General features: G+C 41.4%; 1 protein-coding gene and 1 non-coding gene across 2 annotated transcripts in view; one reads left to right on the top strand and one right to left on the bottom strand.

Moving 5' to 3' along the window:
• Positions 1–9,061, top strand: part of LOC143282738 (nucleolar pre-ribosomal-associated protein 1-like) — a 55,144-nt gene extending 46,083 nt beyond the window's left edge. Inside the window, exons 28-32 of the mRNA XM_076588474.1 lie at positions 1,757–1,863; positions 3,000–3,134; positions 5,149–5,261; positions 5,904–6,077; positions 7,187–9,061. Of these exons, the coding sequence (XP_076444589.1) occupies positions 1,757–1,863; positions 3,000–3,134; positions 5,149–5,261; positions 5,904–6,077; positions 7,187–7,289 (632 nt within the window). The 3' untranslated portion in view covers positions 7,290–9,061. The remainder of the gene's footprint in view (positions 1–1,756; positions 1,864–2,999; positions 3,135–5,148; positions 5,262–5,903; positions 6,078–7,186) is intronic.
• A 10,914-nt stretch (positions 9,062–19,975) lies between these two features.
• LOC143283574 (U12 minor spliceosomal RNA) lies at positions 19,976–20,125 on the bottom strand. Its single transcript, XR_013055417.1, has one exon. It is a non-coding gene; the product is annotated as a U12 minor spliceosomal RNA (small nuclear RNA).
• Positions 20,126–20,542: the final 417 nt, after the last annotated feature.

Here is a 20,542-nt window from a genome sequence, read left to right as displayed (position 1 = left end):
TGTGTGTGTGTGTGTGGGTTTGGGGTGAGTGAGTGTTGTGTTGTGTTTGTGTTGTGTGTTTGTGATTGTTGGTGACATATGAGTGTGTTTGTGTGTATGAGTGTGTGTGTGTGTGACTGTGCATGTGAGTGTATGAGTGAGTGTGTGTTTGTGTGTATGTATGAGAGAGAGAGAGAGAGAAAGAGAGAGTGTGTGTGTGTGTTTGTGTGTGTGTTAGAAATACGAAAAGTAGAGTTTGGTTTCTTGTCAAACTACTTTCGTCTCCTTCAGTTTTACAGTCATACAATTTTGAGAACTGGAGCCCCTAAACCCTATCTACACACATCTGTCAAAGATCTAATGCCAATACTGAATTTTCTTCAGAAAGAACAGAATGCGAGTTCAGAAACTTTACATCATTAAAAAGTACAACTTGTAAGATATACATTTTCTTTTGTCATTTTGGGGGGGTTGTGTTGCTGCAGTTGTGGGGTTTTTTTTGTTTTGTTAAACTTTGCTGATGAAGTCACTCCAAGGGAAATATTCTACATTTCATTGCAGATTGTAATGATTTGAAAAAGAAAGTTTTCTATGTTCTCACTGTTTATATGTCCTTTCTTCCCAACCTCTATATGTTCTTATCATGTTTGGGGTTTCTTTTCTTTTTTTTCTCTCTCTCTTCTTTTTTTTTAAAGCTCTATTGATGTAGTCACTTCAAGAAAAATGAATCTCCATTTCTTTGCAGAGGACTGATTGATTGATATGGATACTTATATAGCACCTATCCTAGGTTGGAGACCAAGCTCTAAGCGTTTTACAAAAACGGGGTCATTTGCACAACAGGCTGCCTACCTGGGTAGAGCTGACTGATGGCTGCCACTGGGAGCTCATCATTAGTTTCCTGTGTCATTTCAATTAGATTTCAGGCACACACACATACACACTCAGACAGACATATAACATTTTATTTGTATGACCGTTTTGTTTATTTACCCCGCCATGTAGGCAGCCATACTCCGTTTTCAGGGGTGTGCATGCTGGGTATGTTCTTGTTTCCATAACCCACCGAACGCTGACATGGATTACAGGATCTTTAACTTGTGTATTTGATCTTCTGCGTGCGTATACACACGAAGGGGGTTCAAGCACTAGCAGGTCTGCACATATGTTGACCTGGAAGATCGGAAAAATCTCCACCCTTTACCCACCAGGCGCCATTACCGAGATTCAAACCCGGGACCCTCAGATTGAAAGTCCAATGCTTGAACCATTCGGATAGTTACCATAGGGTTTTATGCTTCATAGTCATGTCTTCTTTCTGTTTATTCATCCTAGCTCTTGTTTGTTACATGAAACAAGGACAGGTGTTGTGTTGTGTGAGTGTGTGTGAGTGTTGTGTTGTGTTGTGCTGCTGTGTGTTGTGTTGTGCTGTGCTGTGTGGTGTGGTGTGGTGTGTTGTGTTGTGTTGTGCTGTACTGTGTTGTGTTGTGCTCTCGTGTTGTGTTGTGTTGTGTTGTGCTGTGTTGTGTTGTGTTGTGAGTGTGTGTGTTCGTGCGTGTGTGAGTGTGTTTGTGTGTGTGTGTGCATGTGGGAGTGTGTGTGTGTGTGTGTGTGTGTGTGCACATGTGTGAGTGTGTGTGTGCGTGCGTGCGTGAGTGTGTGTGTGTGGTGTGTGTGCATGCGTGTGTGTGTGTGTGTGGGGGGTGCATGCGTGCATTGTATTGTATTGTATTGAATCTATTTTATTGTATTGCCCTGTACTGTATGTGTCGTGCAGAAAGCGACATGTACGTGGCAATCCATTCCTTCCTCATGCTGAAACCAGCCCTGGATGTGAGCAATGTGCCTGAGTTCTACAACTTCTTCAACAGCCCCAACCCAAAGGTGAGTTGTTCCGCAGCAGTGAGGATCTGATGTGGTTGCTGTTGTGGCTGTTGTTGTTTTGCGTGTGTGTGTATGTGTGTGTGTCTGTGTGTGTGTGTGTGTGTGTGTGAGTGTGTGTGTGTGTGTCTGTGTGTGTGTGTGAGTGTGTGTGTGTGCATGTGTGTGTGCGCATGTGTGGGAGTGAGTGTGTGTGTGTCTGTGTGTGTGTGTGTGTGTGTGTGTGTGTCTGTGTGTGTTCATGTGCATGTGTGTGTGCGCGCGTGTGGGAGTGAGTGTGTGTGTGTCTGTGTGCAACGCGCGTGTGCATGTCTGTGCGTGTGTGTGTGTGTGTGCATTGTATTGTATTGCATTGTAATGTATTGTATTACATTGTCCTGTACTGTATTGTGTTGTATCGCTTTTTTGTTTCCTGCAATAAAGAGTGGATGCTGTGCCAGCTCTGTGTGTTTGCACACAACACAACACAACACAGCACAACACAACACAACACAACACCTGTCCACGTTTCATGCAACAAACAAGAGCATGCCATGCCGGCTCCGTGTGTTTGCACACGACACGACACAACACAACACAACACAACACAACACCTGTCCGCGTTTCATGCAACAAACAAGAGCATGCCATGCCGGCTCTGTGTGTTTGCACACGACACAACACAACACAACACAACACAACACCTGTCCGTGTTTCATGCAACAAACAAGAGCATGCCATGCCGGCTCCGTGTGTTTGCACAAGACACAACACAACACAACACAACACAACACAACACCTGTCCGTGTTTCATGCAGCAAACAAGAGCATGACATGCCGGCTCCGTGTGTTTGCACACAACACAACACAACACAACACCTGTCCGCGTTTCATGCAGCAAACACACAACACAACACAACACAACACAACACCTGTCCGCGTTTCATGCAGCAAACAAGAGCACGCCATGCCGGCTCCGTGTGTTTGCACACGACACAACACAACACAACACAACACCTGTCCGTGTTTCATGTAACAAACAAGAGCATGCCATGCCGGCTCCGTGTGTTTGCACACGACACAACACAACACAACACAACACCTGTCCGTGTTTCATGTAACAAACAAGAGCATGCCATGCCGGCTCCGTGTGTTTTCAGGAAAGACTGTGGATCCTGCGGCTGCTACAAGACGGGCTGAGGGAGACAGGCGACCACCGTCTGTTCCAGCGGCGCTACGTGTACAAACTGCTCATGTGCCACGCCAGTTCCTCCCTCTCTGACCCTCAGACCAGGGTGGGTTCTCGTCAGTCTCTGTGTGAAGTCTTTTGATTTTTCTTTTTTCTTTTTTTGACTCACTTGTGTAAACAAAGTGAGTCTATGTTTTAACTCGGTGTTCGGTTGTCTGTGTGTGTGTGTGTGTGTGTGTCCGTCCGTGTGTCTGTGTGTGTGTGTGTGTCCGTGGTAAACTTTAACATTGAGATTTTCTCTGCAAATAGTTGACACCAAATTTGGCATAAAAATAGGAAAAATTCAATTCTTTCCAGTCATCTTGTTTAAAACAATACTGCACCTCAGGGATGGGCACAAAAAAAAAAGAAGCCTAATTATATGCAAACTGCATTTACTGATATATTTATATTTTTTGCATTCTCTAAACTTGGCACTTTGACCTCTTATTCTGACACAACAACAAGAGGAGTCATTGTTATCAATTTTTGTTCAAACAGGAACTTCTTTTGCTAAACATGGAATTTTTTATTTTATTTTGCAAACGTTTTGGTGCAGATAGTAAAAAAGGGAAATTACTCTGTAATTAATGCTAGGGGACTTAATTTATCACAAGTGAGTCTTGAAGGCCTTGCCTCTCTTGTTTTATCTTGTGCGCATGGTCCTATTAACGGCAGAGGTGAAAGGAACTGCAAGGTTTCAGTTATGTAGATCGGTGTGTTTGTTTGTTGAAAGATGATGTTTGGGTATTGTGAGTCTGTGAAATGCGTTTGGTGATTAAGCGTCACAAAATATCTCTAAGCTGAAAACTCATGATGAGGACGGGGAAAGTTTGAGACTTTGTCGTACGATCATGAAACTAGTGAAATGCTGATTAGTTTGGGCTGCTCCGTTTCCAGTACACAATTTTTTGTTGGTTTTGTCGTTCAAGAAAATTTTATTTCTGATGGTGAAGGCTATCATTTGGATTGTTTTGGGTTTTTTTTTGTTGTTTGGGGGTTTTTTTATGGTGTGTCTTTTTTTTTGTCTTTTTTTTTTGTCTTTTTTTTCCCCCTTGTACACAAGGTTATATTTTGACATTTCACGACATCAGTGTGATTCAACTTTCACATAGCAAACAAAACATTTGGTCCATCAATGATCATCGAAAAAAATCATTAATTTGTTGAGATACAAGGGTTATTTTTCAATATGATAATACTTATAATAGTAATAATAAGATGAAGAACAATAACAAATAATAAAGAACAAGATAAACAAGATACCAAATGTCACATCATGGCATGTATTCATGTTGACATAGCTTCAAGGACCACCAGTTTTTTGTGTGTTTTTTTTTGTTGTTGTTGTTTTATAAAGTGTTATTAAAGGATTAATATAATTATGTTATCCATTACTTGTGGCAGCTTACTTCTTTTTTGTTTTGGATTGTTATTATTATTCACGCCCACCCACCCCCTCCACTGATGGTGTTTGTTGGTTTTCTTGTTGCTGTGTAGCAGGAATCACACATGAGCCATGAAGGCTTTGTGTCTTGTTGTTATCACGCTTCTCCCTCTTCTTCTTCCTCTTCTTCTTCTTCGTCATCATCATCTTCTTCTTCTTCTCTTCTCTTCTCTTCTTCTTCTTCTTCCTCTTCTTCTTCTTCTACTTCTTCTTCTTTCTCTTCTTCTCCTCTCTCTTCTTCTTCTCCTCCTCCTCCTCCTCTGCCTCTTCTTCCTCCTCCTCTTCTTCTTCTTCATCTTCTTCTTCTTCTTCTCCTCCTCCTCCTCCTTCTTCTTCTTTTTCTACTTCTTCTTCTTCTTCTTCTCCCTCTCCCTCTTCTTCTACTTCTTCTTCTCCTTCTTCTTCTCCTTCTGTTTCTCCTCCTTCTCCTCCTGTTTCTCCTCCTCCTCCTCCTGTTTCTCCTCCTCCTTCTTCTTTCTCCTCCTTCCTTCTTTCTTCTTCTTGTTCTTTTTTTTTTTTTTTGAATGATGATGATAATGATTCATATTGTTATTATTACCATTATCAGTACCCATCATCATTACCTATAACAAATGATACAATTACCATGATAAATCTGTGACTATGCCGACAGAGGGAGAGCCTGAAGGTGCTGGTGAAGGCCAGCTCTGTCGCCACGGTGATCAGGGACCTGGTCACCAGCCACGGACTGCTGCCCTGGCTCCTCGCCTTCGCCAAGGACTACCTGTGAGTGACACCTGCTTTACCATAGTATGCACACACACACAACTATACACATATACCAACTTGCAATATGTTAAAGTCTCAAATCCCTGAACTGAAATCATCTTCAGTGTTGACGATCTTCAGCAGTCCATTGCTAATGTATGACTTTTTCAACTCCTTGTTAAACAGTCCAGTTGGTTCGCTGTTATAGTTGTTAGTTTTTCATTAGAAATATGTTATATTGTTATGATTTTTTGTTTATTTTTTAAACAAAACTTAAATCAATAATTTTCACACACACACACACACACACACACACACACACACACACACTTTCACTTACTCGTATGCGTACACAGTAATTCCCCACCCCCCATTCCCACTCGATTTTTTTCCTTCCCTCGTCTAATATCATTTACAGTGAAAAGACTTTAAACTAAAGAACGAACACAGTTTTTTTGTTGTTAGTTTTTTGTGTGTTTTTTTTAAGGGGGGGGGGGGCTTCCTAGGAAGCGCTTTAAGTCATGATGGTGGTTGGTTGTTTCGTTTTGTTTTTGTTTTTTTGATTGAGTCAACCATTTGATGAAGCATTTTTTCCCTTTGTAAGTCATGATTTTATGCACACACAACCATACACAAACTTGTTTTGTTTTGTTTTCTAAGGCCTGACACACCTGAGATGACACGACTGGCATGTCAGCTGCTGCACAATGCGTGCTACACGCCTGAGTTCAACCAAAGGAGGTTGTGGTGGCTGTCACTGCCTCGCCTCTCCCGACGGTGCCTGCTGCATGTTCCCCTCCTGGCCTGTGTGCAGCTCCTTCTGGGATCCTTCAGGTATGCTCCACAGACTGCTTGACTGGTTGATGATCTTCTTCTTCTTCTTCTGCGTTCGTGGGCTGCAACTCCCACGTTCACTTGTATGTACATGAGTGGGCTTTTGACGTGTATGACCGTTTTTACTCCGCCATGTAGGCAGCCATACTCCGTTTTTGGGAGTGTGCATGCTGGGTATGTTCTTGTTTCCATAACCCACCGAATACTGACATGGATTACAGGATCTTTAACGTGCGTATTTGATCTTCTGCTTGTGTATACACATGAAGGGGGTTCAGGCACTAGCAGGTCTGTACACATGTTGACCTGGGAGATCGGAAAAATCTCCACCCTTTACCCACCAGGCGCCGTTACCGAGATTCGAACCCGAGACCCTCAGATTGAAAGTCCAACGCTTTAACCACTCGGCTATTGCGCCCGTCGACCGGTTGATCGATATGGATAAGTACTTAGGAAGCACCTATCCTCGGTCAGAGACTAAGCCCTGAGCGCTTTGCAGAACACAGGGTCATTTGTACAACAGGCTGACTTCCTGGGTAGACCTCATTGAGACCTGCCTTTTGGTGCTGGTCATTCATTTCCTGTGTCATTCAGTCGCGCTTCAGTCATGCACTTACGTGCGAACATGCATGCGCACATGCACGTGCACGCGCACGCACACACACAGTCTCACACGCATGCACACACCCACGCACGCACGCACACACACACACACACACACACACACACACACACACACTCACTCACTCACTCACTCACTCACTCACTTACATAAACACATACTCGTACAGCAGTCAGAGCTAGAAGTGCTTCAAAAAAGCATGTGTACATGGGAATGTTTGTGCTTGCACATTTGAGTGTTTATTTAAGTGTGTGTGTATTTTTTTGTGTGTGTGTGTTTGCATTTCAGTTTTTGGTGAATAATACCACTGATGTTACTTTATACCCTCTATACCCCAACAGGGGTCAAGGGATTCAATATCCTTGAATCGTGTGTGTGTGTGTGTGTGTGTGTGTGTGTGTCTGTGTGTGTGTGTGTGTGTGTGTGTGTGTGACTGCATTCAAACAGTATTTCTTCTCCTAACTCTGGCAACACCTTAACGTTTCAGCCGCCTGGAACAGAACAGTTTGCAGCTGCTGGACGACATTGTTCGACACCCCTACCTGTCCACATCCTTCACGCCCTCCCTCCTGCCCCAGGTGCCACACTGATCAGTCCCACAGGAAGCAGCAAGGGAAAACAACTGCTGAAGAGGATGAGACAATAAATGGAGGTCCCCTGTGCAACATTACGCTTTGCGGCGTAAGTGAAAGAACCCAAGGCAACAGAGAAGTGTTGGCCCTGGCAAAAATTCTGTAGAAAAATCCAGTTTGATAATAAAACAAATATGCTTGCAGAGAGAAAAAAAAAAGGAAGAAAAAGAAGAAAAAAAAAAGAAAAGGAAGGGTGGTGCTGCACGATAGTGACGTGCTGTCCCTGGGAAGAGCTGCCCAAATATCACGCAATGGTATATATTTGTATTTCTTTTATCACAACAGATTTCTCTGTGTGGAATTCGGGCTGCTCTCCCCAGGGAGAGCATGTCGCTATACTCCAGCACCACCCTTTTTTTTTTTTGTATTTTTTCCGGCATGCAGTTTTATTTGTTTTTCCTGTCGAAGTGGATTTTTCTAAAGAATTTTGCCAGGAACAACCCTTTTGGTGCCATGGGTTCTTTTACGTGCACTAAGTGCATGCTGCACATGGGACCTCGGTTTATCATCTCATTCAAATGAATAGCATCCAGATCACCACTAAAGGTCTAGTGGATGGGGAGAAAATATCAGCGGCTGAGCTAGGCGGACGCGTTACCTATAGGCCATCACTCCACTATCTGTTGTGACAAACAGTTATACAGTACATCACAACACGACATTCAGCTCGACTCGACTCAGTATAACAAAACCAGAATTAAACACAACAGGAAACAGTTGCCCTAAAAAAAAATTTTTTTGTTGTTGTTGTCTGATTTTAGAGAGATTTTGTTTGGAGACTTGATTGAAAATAAATTGTGATATATTATCGTTTGTAAGCTTTCATTTTGGCATTGAGACAGAAAGATGTAAGAGCTTGAGGTTAGCATTGTGTACTCTTCAGATGCTCCCATGTGTTGCAGAAAATATTTGTAATGATGTTGTGTGCGTTTTGGTTTGTTCTGCTATGTTTTTTGTTGTGAACAGTGAGTGAAAGTGTGTGTGTGAGGGTATATATGTGTGTGTGTGCATGTGTGTGTGAGGGTATATATGTGTGTGTGTGCATGAGTGTGTGTGTTTATGTGTATGTATTGCTGGATTGTGTTTGTTTGCTTTTTATTACATTGAGACTTTAGTCAAGAGATGCATGAATGATTAAAAAAAAAAGTGAACTTCATGTGTTCCTGGGTGCACTACACTTAAAGCTTCATCTGCTCACACACACACAGAACAGAACAAACACTTGATTTATGAGCATTAAAAGACAGAACATTTACGCACGTGTGCACACGCACACACACACGCACACACACACACACCACCACACCACACCACATCACACCATACCATACCACACCACACCACACAAAAATATATATTACTACTCAAGGTGGCATCAGAAAGCATGAAAAACAACACCCATCATTGGTTCCTGCTTTAAAAAAAAAACAATTACTGGTAATTGCTTGTATTTGTAATGTATGCAGTATGAAAAAGCTGTATGACTGAAGTTGTCAGTTTTAACCTAGTGGGTGTGTAGAATTGCTGTGATTGAATTTTGTTGTGTACAGTCTTGTTTGTGGCTGCCCAAGTCAGACGTTGACTTTGTATTCACAACTGCACCTTGAAGTTAATATTAGGTTTGTGTTTGATACTCTTTTTGCTGGACCAGTATGATAAAAGTCAATGATAAAAACTGCCCTCTGTTTAGAATAGTGGATGCGTTCTGTATACTTATACATGTGATGAAATAAAACTGGCTCAGAAAAGAGTGTCTTTCTGTTTGTCGGTCTGTCTTAAGATCTGTTTCATTATTATTCTCAAGCCCTCACCTCTCCCCATTCATCTCACACACACACATTCATGTATTCTCGCTCTCTCTCACAGATATGAAAGCATGTATGTGTGATTGTGTGTCTGCATATTTTTACATTTATTTGCTTATTTATCATCATTGTTTTCTTTTTTTCTTCTTTTTTTTTTTTTCTTTTTTTTTTTTGTATGAATAGAGTTGACTTCATCAAGATTTTGTGCTTTATAAGTATTATTATTATTAGTAGTAGTATTTTTATGTATTTATCTTTTTTTTTTTTTTACTCAAGGCCTAACTAAGCGCCTTGGGTTACGCTGCTGGTCAGGTATCTGCTTGGCAGATGTGGTGTAGCGTATATGGATTTGACCGAACGCAGTGACGCCTCCTTGAGCTACTGATACGGAATCTCTCTCTCTCTCTCTCTCTCTCTCTCTCTCTCTCTCTCTCTCTCTCTCTCTCTCTCTCTTTCTTCAATTTCCTTTCCCAAGAGGGCAGATGTAAACAAGCACATTGTGTTTATTCCTTTACGTTCTTAAAATTTCATTTCTTCATTCGTTTGTTCATTTCTTCAATTGTTCTCTCTCTCCCTTACACACACACATGCACACACACACACACACACACACACACACACACATGAACTCTCTCTCTTTCTCACACACACACAAAAATATGTAACATAACAATCTGAAAACGTTTTTGCTATGTTCATGTACAACCCCTTCTGAGGGGCTATGGCCTTATGAATAAACTATCTCACACACACACGCACATGCACACACATATTCATGCTCTCTCTCTCTCTCTCTCTCTCTCTCTCTCTCTCTCTCTCTCTCTCGGGGGGCGTTTTGCACGTGCATGAGAACTGAACGTGTGTGTCACACAGTCGTCAGTTTTTCAGTAGTTACTGTAACTACAGATAGTGTACGGTACTGAAAACTTGCCACCTACTTCGTTTAAGACTATGCCGTGGGCCCAGCTACAGTTCCGCTCGGTTTGTGGTGCCTTTCACCCAGTTTTCATCAACTTTATGTTGAAGAGGGCAGTGTTGAAGAAAAAAAGCTGGATGGCCATGCTGTCAGCTCGTTCCCGTATGACCGGTGTATTGCTTGGTCTGGTCCTCGTGTTCATGTTTTGGGGGGACAATTTATATCAACGCCGCGGATCTGGAGAATTGTTACTACGATGTGGAGACATTGAAGCAAACCCCGGCCCCAACCCTGACCAAGGCGCCTCAGGATCCTCCAGCTTGCGGCAGACCCGGCTCTCCTCATCCCACCCGTCTCGCTCCTCCAAGGAACCGTCCCTTGCTGACGTCATGTCATGTATCCAGGATGTGAAGGAGATGAACGCTTCCATGAACAGCAAGCTGGACGACGTGAAAGACCAAGTGCATCAGCTGCGGCAGGAGCATGGTGCTTTGCAAGAACTTGTTTGTGGACTCAAGGATGAGGTGAGGGATTTACGCCAGAAGAATGACGTTCTCGAACAAAATAACAATGATTTAACGGCTAAGGTAAAGAATCTAGAGAATAAATGTGATGATCTGGAAAGCAGGTCTAGAAGGAACAATCTAATTTTTTACGGAATGGATAAAAGAGAAGGAGAAACAAGTGAACAATGTGAAGAACGGGTTCAGGACTTGATCACTGACACACTGGAACTTTCAGATAGTTTTGAGTTTGAACGAGTTCACCGATTGAATGCGAAGGCAGACTCCCCAATAATCGCTTGCTGTTCGTTCTATAAGCAGAAAATCAAGATTCTTAAAGCTAAGCAGAAGTTGAAGGGCACAAACGTGTTTATTGGCGAAGATTTTACAGAGAGGGTTCGAGAGATAAGACGGAAGTTAATTCCACACTTAAAGAAAGCTAGGAGTGATGGAAAACAAGTCCGTATGATCTATGACCATCTTTACATTGATGGAAAAAAATACTTCCTGGACTCGCAAGACCGTTTGAAAGAAACGAAATAGGAAGAAGGCCGGCTTCGTGATTTTTATGATTTGGAGACGGACAATTCTGACACGGTTTCAAAAGAAATATTGACACATAAATTTTCCTCGATTCATTCACGCGATTCCCCGGGTATTTCAAATGAAGCACGTGGGAATTCAGGGAACAAAAGTTTACGCTCGGGTGGAAAGGCGCAGTTAGAAAACGAGAACTCACTTGAAGTTTCTCGTGCTTTGGATGTTAGCCCAAGGGGGGAAAAGGACAGGGTGCATTCCAGCCCGGAAGGAAATCAAAACACGAAACATTCTGTAAATAGTAACTCTTTTTCGTCTCCCGGACCCTCGAACCCTTTGGCTGTAAATAGTTCAAGATCTTTTTCCTTTCTTTCTTGGAACGTTAATGGTTTGCGTTCTAAGTTCATGTTTAATGATTTTTCTACATATGTGTCGTCTTTTGACTTCGTATGCATTGTTGAAACGTTTGAAGAAAATTGTAAAACAGATTTATTTCCTGGTTTTTCAATGTATTATAAACCAGCTATTAAATTTACCAGACAAGGGAGGAAATCGGGTGGTATTGTGTGTTTGTTTAGGAATGAGTTTTGTCCCTTCATAAGAAAACTACAAATAAAATATGAAAATATATGTGCATTTATTATTGATAAACAGTTGTTTGGATTTTCGAAAGATGTTCTCTTTGTATGTACTTATGTACCACCAGAAGGTTCTCCTTTTTATGCTTATTTTGATTATGATCATGGTATATCTGTACTTGAAGATTGTCTGACTAATCTGCTGTTAGAACTCTGTGATGTTTATATAATTTTGTGTGGCGATCTTAACAGCAGAACTTCTAATATCTCTCCTTCACAATCATCGAATGACAGTATTGGATCTTATCACAAAAGTTGCTCAATGAATTGTAATCGTAATTCTCAGGATACACACACAAATGTATATGGTAAGTCAATGTTAAACATGTGCACTGCCTTAGGTTTGACAATATTAAATGGAATGTGTAACGGTGACCAGGAAGGTCACTATACATATACAGGCGAAAATGGAAGCAGTGTCAATGATTATTTTCTTTTGTCAAATGACTTTTATGAACTTGTTTATGATGTATGTGAATTATGTGTTGCTGATCGAACTGAATCTGATCATTTTCCTCTTGAGTGTCGTATTTCTTTTTCAAATAATAACCTAGTTAAAAGTAATGATTGTGATACCATACAGGTGATAGAAACATTTGAGTGGAATGAACAGTTTAGGCAGGAATTCCATAGTAAATTGACAGAGAAAGAAATTAATGATAAACTGAAAATGGCTTTGGATCTCATTGATGTGAATATAAATGACGCTTTAAAATTGTTCAATGAATGTATTCGAGAATGTGCAACTTGTATGAAGAAAACTTTTAGTATGGGACATAATAAACAGCAAGAGGGATGGTTCGATGAGGAATGTAAATGTCAAAGGAGAAAAGTTCGCAGGTTACTTAGAAGGTTTCTTAGAACTTCAGATAAGGATGATAATACTGTGTATGTAAGAGCTAGAAAAGAATATAAAACTTTTTGTGAGAATAAGAGAAAACAGCATAACAAAAGCTTACTAGACAATTTGATAGCATCTGTTAAAGATCAAAAAGAATTCTGGGAATGTATGAAAAAAAATTCGTCCAAAAAGAGGCAGCCAAGGAATGACATATCTGCAGATTGTTGGTTTAAACATTTTAAAGCCTTGTTAGATAAAGATTTTGATTGTATTATCAGTGATCATAGCTTACCTGAAGTGGAAAACGAGTTTATGAATCGTCCAATATCTAAAGAAGAAATTTTAATTGCACTTAAAAAACTAAAGAATCGAAAAGCTGCAGGTCCTGATGGGATATTTGGAGAATTTTTGAAATCACCATGTGATCAGTTAATACTTTTTTTGACAACTTTCTTTAATGCTTTATTCGATAGGGGTATTTTTCCTGAAAATTGGTGTGAGTCAATCACTTTACCACTCTACAAGAAAGGTGACATAAATAACACTAATAACTATAGAGGCATTTCATTATCTGATATCAGCAGTAAAGTATTCAGTGCAATTATTAATTATAGGATTCAGGAGTATGTAGAATATAACAATATAACAGGTGAATACCAAGCTGGTTTTAAACGAGGATATTCCACAATTGATCATATGTTTACTCTTTTGGCATTTGTTCAGAAACAGTTTTCTCTTAATCGTAAACTTTACGTAGCATTTATTGATTTTGAGAAAGCTTTTGATTCTATCAATAGAAATTTATTATGGCCAGTTTTGGCAAAACATGGCATAACAGGAAAGCTTTTTAAATGTATAAAGAGTATGTATAATGTTGTCAAAACAAGAGTTAGGTGTGGTAACAAACTTACTGAGTATATCAATTGCACTAGAGGAGTAAAGCAAGGAGATGTTTGTAGTCCTATTTTGTTCTCATTATTCATAAATGAATTGGCTTTAGAAGTGATAGACAGAGGAAGACATGGTGCGAGATTCACAATTGATTTTATAGAACTGTTTATATTATTACTTGCTGATGATATTGTTTTGCTTTCAGAGACAGCTATTGGTTTACAGACACAATTGAATAACTTAAAAACTTCAGCTACTAAATTGCAATTAAATGTTAATCTAGATAAAAGTAATATTATTGTTTTTAGGAAAGGTGGTTATTTGGCAGCAAGGGAAAGGTGGGTGTATGGTGGTATTGATATGCCAGTTGTCAATGCTTACAAATATCTTGGAATCCTATTTTCTACTCGTTTGAGTTTTGTAGCTGCATGCAGGGATCTTTCAAGCAGAGCAAAGAATGTGCTGTTACATATTATGAAGAAACTCTTTTTATTAAACAATAATTCTTTGGATATTTTTATTAAGATTTTCGATACTCAGATACAGCCCATCGTACAATATGGTTCAGAATTATGGGGTCTAGATAAAAATGCTACAATACAATGTGAGTCCGTTCATTTATTTGGACTGAAAAAGTTTTTAGGAGTTGAAATGAAGGCACCTAACGATTTAGTATATGGAGAGACGAACAGACATCCAATCTATATAAATTCTGCAGTTAGATGTGTTCGATACTGGTTTAAATTACTAAAAATGAATGAAAACAGACTGCCACGTAAATCCTATAATATGTTGTATGATTTAGATTCTAGAGGTAAAAAGAACTGGGCGTCAAATGTACGAACTTGTCTCTGTGAACTGGGCTTTGGATATGTTTGGGAATATCAAGGAGTAGGTAATGAAAATATGTTTCTGAAACTTTTTCGTCAGCGTTTGATAGACTGTAGATGGCAAAACTGGGAAAATCATATTCAGTCAAGTGATAGATTCTGTCTCTACAGATCTCATACTTCTACACATTTAGTAAAGAATTATCTTTTGTTTAACATGGAAAGATATCTACGAGTTTTATTAACAAGATTTAGATTTGGCATTTCTGAAATTCATATGCACAGATATCGTTATAAGATTGTTGATCACACAGAGAAGTTGTGTCCTTTGTGCAAGCTGTCAAATGAAGATGAAGTGCATTTTGTTTTGATGTGTCCTGTGTTGCATGGATTTCGCGAAAGATTTATTCCAAAGAAATATTATGAACGTCCATGTTTGTTTAAATTATGTTTATTGATGGCATCATCTGATTATGGTGTCATACGTAATCTCGCATTGTATTTACACAAAGCTTTTAAGTTAAGAGAAACGGTATTATCATAATTTCTTTAACTAATTGTGAAAATGGTGAATGTTTACTGATAGTATGGTGACATCTCTATACTGTATTATCGCCCTTCATTCATATGGGGCTATGGCCTTGAGTGAATAAAACATCTCAGTCTCAGTCTCAGTCTCAGTCTCTCTTTCACACACAAACACACACGCACACACTGAATTTCTCTCCATTTCCATTTCTGACCCACGCCTCCAGCTGCAACAGATGATGGTGCAATGAGAAGGTAATGAGGGAAGTGGAAGAAGCAGTGAGGCTGAAGAAAGACCAGTGCAATCATTTTAAGTACCAGTATAGAGCTATATGAATCTTAATAATAATAATAATAATGGATACTTATATAGCACACTATCCAGAAATCTGCTCTAGGTGCTTTACAAAAACGCTTGTGATAACATAAAACATTATATCTATGTTACATACACACACCAAAATGTGACCACACACACACACACGCGCGCGCGCGCACGCACGCACGCACGCACACACACACACTGCATACATACATTTTAACATACATGTGTATCTAACAGCTACCCTAACACATACGCACACATAGGCAGGCACAAACTTACATAAACACACGCACACACAATACACATTCATATACATGCATGTAATTATGTACACATATGTATACACACATAGTCAAGCACACCTAACGAAAAGGAAGTGGACCTGCCACAATTGAATTTATTGCTGAGGGAAAAGGTGAGTTTTGAGACGAGATTTAAAAGATGCGAGGGAATCAGAATGACGGAGGTTATCAGGGAGCTTGTTCCACGTCTTTGGCGATTGAAAAGAAAACGATCTGTGTCCATAGGTCTTGCTTCTGACGTGAGGTATCCTGAGAAGTCGAGTATCAGAGGATATGGATGAGTTCAGAAAGATACTTGGGGCCAGATCCGTTGACTGCAGAAAAGGTCAGAGTGGATAGCTTATAGTCTATTCGATCAGAAACAGGCAACCAGTGGAGAGACTGAAGGAGAGGAGAAACATGGTCAAATTTAGAAGCTCTGCAAATGAGTCTGGCAGCGTTGTGTTGGAGTCGTAGGACGGACCCTTGTGGGACACCATATTTCAAGGCAGATACTCTAGAGTATGTACCATTTACACACACTTTCTGTGTACGATCTGACAGGTAAGACGTGATCCATGCTAGTGCAGTGTCACGAATACCAAAGGAAGTTTTAAGTCTGTTCAAGAGGATAGAGTGGTCGATAGTGTCAAAAGCTGCTGACAAATCTAAGAGAGCGAGAACAGATATCTTATCCTCATCAAATCCCGAAAGCAAATCATTCACTATTCTAAGAAGGGCTGTTTCGCAACTATGACCACGTCTATAAGCTGACTGGTGGGAATTAAGTAAACCATTCTGCTCCAGATGAGCTAAGAGCTGAGACAATATGATCTTTTCTAGCAGTTTTGATAAAAATGACAGATTAGAGACAGGTCGATAATTTTTCAAACAATTATGATCCAAAGATGGTTTCTTGATGAGTGGACGTACAACAGCAGATTTGAAGCTTTCAGGGAAACAACCAGACAGAAAGGAAGAATTGATGACATGAGTAATATGTGGCAGTAGAACATCAATACATTCAACCAACAAAGAAGACGGGACAGGGTCAAGCTCACAGGATTTCGGACAAGCGCTCAGACACACTTTCTTCACAAAATCTTCAGTAACCGGTTGGAAACAATGTAAAACAGGACCACTGTACACGCGTTCTTGAACGGGTGAAGAAGGAGACACAACAGAGTCAAGCTTCTCACGAATGCATGATATTTTGCCGGTGAAGAAGTCAGAAAACTTTTGAGGGAGTTCCTGCACCGAAAATGTTGTAGGGAGAGGAGTGTTTTTCATTTTACCTAGTAGATTGTTCGTAGCGTTGAAAAGCTGTTTGGCTGTGGTGCATGCAAGTATTTTAGAAGAGTAGAACTTTGACTTTGCCCTGTCAACAATGTTTGTTACATTATTCCTGGCTGTCTGAAAAATGTCCCTACTGATGGTCAAACTAGTGGCACGCCAGTGCCTCTCAGCTCTCCTTCTCTCCCGCTTGGCCTCCAACAGCTCTGGTCCCACGGTGCTGTACCAGGAGGAAGGTGGCAGAATGGTTAAGACGCTCAGCTGCCAATACAGAGAGTCCGTGAGGGTGTGGGTTCGAATCCCGCTCTCGCCCTTTCTCCTAAGTTTGACTGGAAAATCAAACTGAGCGTCTAGTCTTTCGGATGAGACGATAAACCGAGGTCCCGTGTGCAGCACGCACTTGGCGCACTGAAAAAGAACCCATGGCAACGAGAGTGTTGTCCTCTGGCGAAATTACGTAAAATGAAATCCACTTTCATAGGTACACAAATATGTAAGCATGCACTCAAGGCCTGACTAAGCGCGTTGGGTTATGCTGCTGGTCAGGCATCTGCTCAACAGATGTGGTGTAGCGTGTATGGATTTGTCCGAACGCAGTGACGCCTCCTTGAGAAAGTGAAACTGAAACTGAAACTGTACCAAGGCGACGGGGGACGATTGGAGATCAGGCGCCGAGTCGACGGGGCGTGCCTGTCGAGTGCAGCGCGTAGGACAGTGGATAGCTGGTCAGCAGTCGGCTCAAAAGGGATATTAGTCAGCAGGTCAGCTTTAAATAAGTCTAAGTCAATTGAGGTCAGTGTGCGCACTTCCCTATACACACGGGGCGTGGGAGGTTTGGTGAGGTTCAGATGACACGTCACACTGTGATGGTCGGAGGACAGGGTGTGATCGACGGTGGTAGACTTCAGGAGGCAGTCCTCATTTCTGTGCAACACCCAATCGACGATGTGACCACGATTGTGTGTAGGCTCGGTTACAGACTGGTTAAGATCGAACAAACTGACAATTTCAAGTAATTTAGAGGTATAAAACTGTGTGGGTGAATCAAAATGAAAATTAAAGTCACCAACAATAAGTAGGGAGCCTGGTAAACTATTAGCGTATTCTAAGAAGTCCGGAAACTGTTCTATGAACATTGTATCAGAAAGTTTATTTTTCTTGTTTGGTGGCGGACGGTAGAGGCAGAACACATTGAGGTGGGAATGTGGCAGCGACAGTGAAAACTGGGCCAGTTCGAATGAGGCATGGTTGAAGGGAAAGGCAGATGTGTACGTTGTGTGTGGGAGCAGCCTGTCTGACACAACGAAGGCGATTCCTCCCCCCGCAAGTTGTTGTAACACGAGGGAAGGAGGTGGTAGTAGCCAGGGGGAGCGAGATCTCGACACTTAGCTTCATCCCCAGTACTGCGAAGCCAAGTTTCTGTGATACACAGAATGTCGAGGCTGATTGACAGCAGATGTTCGTTGATCGCTGAGCGTTTGAGGCGAGGACCAACTGACTGGGCGTTGAACAGACCTAGAGAAATTTGAGTTGAGCGGTGGGAGGGAAAGCAGGACAGAGGTACACGAATATGGTTATTAAAGTTGATGCATTTAACAGGATGGTCAGTGGAAGTTACACGTCCAGTACCACACACAACAGCTATCTTCCTCTGCTTGCGACGTCCTGCACGATGAGTGCGAACACGGGGGAGGTGACAACCTATACCCACACCTCTGATGGCGTCGATGACAGAAGGGTCAAGTGCTGCAGGAGGCACGGACAGGAGTTGGTCCCGTGTGTAAGACACACGGGGAGAATGAGCATTAAGCAAAGGCCTGTGGTAGAGGTCAGCTTCAGGAACACGCGGAGCGGGCTGCGCGTGCGAAAGGGGATGGTGAAGAAATGGCGTGCTCTGACAAGCAAGAATACTTGCCAGGTTACACAGAAAACATGTCCAAATAACTTGAAGTTCCGGTGGCAGAATCGCACAAAACAAGCACCAGTGTATACTCCACTCCATCATAAAGCACATACACAACTTTTACGTCAACGCACAATCACATTCCAACACAACTGACGAAAGAAATGAGAGCTAGGACTATGCTGCCTGTCAGGCGTAGCAAAGACAAATCAAAGCGCATTCGTAACAGTCATTCACATCGATCGCCTCAAAGAAATAAAGGTAGAGAGAAGGAGCGGCCGTAAGTCTAGCATGAAAGGTAGAGCACGACGCTTTGCAAATCAAACGAATATCGGCATCATTTCCAAACCAACATTACGCAAATTACTTCAAAACGGAACAGAGTCTCTGTGGGTTTTTCCAATACAATAGACTGAGCAACACCTAGACGCCACGTTCTTGGCATCAGAGATCTTTTCCCACCCGTCTTGCGGCCAATCAGTGGCAGCCTCTGTGCGTGTGTGTATGTGTGCGTGCGTGAGGGTGTAAGTGTACACATGTGTCAGGAGAGCTCTGTGCGTGTGTGTGTGCGCGCGCGTTTGTGTGTGTGTGGAGGATGAGGTATGTGTGTGTATGCATGTCTACACTGTGGGAGCAACGGAATATTTGAACGTGCACGTGTGCATATATATATATGTGTGTGTGTGTGTATGTCAGTGTGTCGGGATGGGGGTGGGGGCTATGGGCGTATGTGTGTCAGTGTGCTTGTACAAGAGTGTGTGTGTGTGTGTCGTGGAAGCTGATGTGTAGCCTAGAAATCAGCGTGTGGAGGAGGGTGTGTGTGGGGGGGGGGGGGGGGGGGGGGAGGGGAGAGGTGCAGGGTAATGTGTGTGTGTTGGTGCTCATGTACGTTTATGTGTATTTGATCGTGCTTTCAAAACTGTGAAACTGCATGTTGCATATCTGCTATGCATGTGTGTGTGAACATGTGTCTGCATGTTTTACATTTATTTGCTTGTTTATCTCTTCAGTTTTGTGTGTGTGTGTGTGCGCGCGCGCGTGCACACACACGTATGCGCCTAGAGTTGACTTAATCAAGAATTTGCGCCTTTTAAATATTATTATTAGTAGTAGTATTTTTATGTATTAATTTTTTTAATTTTATTTATCTTTCTTCTCAAGGCCTAACGAAGCACTTTGGGTTACGCTGCTGGTCAGATGTGGTGTAGCGTATATGGATTTGACTGAACGCAGTGACGCCTCCTTGAGCTACTGATACTGGTACAAAGGTGCAGTGTCTGCAAACGTAGTAATCAGTTACCAATGACATGCATAGCCCTGCCGTTTTTATCACTGCTTTTGGAATTGATTGTCAGGGCAGATCACAACCATGCAGACATCCCGCAAAGTAGGCGGGTCATCTGAGGGCGACCTGTGCCCATAGAGAAATTCCTCTGGAATGACAATCCAGGAGCCTGTCGTCACCCAGGCTCATTATTTTCCTTACTCATTAGTTTAAGGCATGAAGTATCCATAGTGTTAAATTTAATATATATAACATAGTTGCTAGCAATTTATTGGTGTGCGTATCTAAGAAAGCATTAAATTAAAAACATTTTTATTTTTTATAATGCTGATATAATATGTGTCATAAACTAAACATTTATCAATGACTTAAATTTATTTCCAAAGTTATTTAAATTTTTATTGTAACAGGCGATTAGAAAACTGTTAAACATTTAATACATATTAAAATTTCATGAAACGTAACTCTAGGCGTTGTGTGGTCTTACCTTGTTATTGCCCTTAGTTTTTAGTTTCGTTTGACAGCCAAATGCAAGTGTTTAGACAGCGCGAGTGGTTTTGCTTCGTTTAGCATGAAATAAATTTCGTTACTGCTGTTTGCAGTCTTCTTCCTCCTACCCACTCCACTTTACCCTT

The sequence above is a fragment of the Babylonia areolata genome, chromosome 6 (genome assembly GCF_041734735.1).
Source record: "Babylonia areolata isolate BAREFJ2019XMU chromosome 6, ASM4173473v1, whole genome shotgun sequence".
In the NCBI taxonomy this organism is placed as follows: Eukaryota; Metazoa; Mollusca; class Gastropoda; order Neogastropoda; family Buccinidae; genus Babylonia; species Babylonia areolata.
The sequence above is the reverse complement of the archived record's forward strand: the minus strand, read 5'-3'. Positions and strand labels throughout refer to the sequence as shown.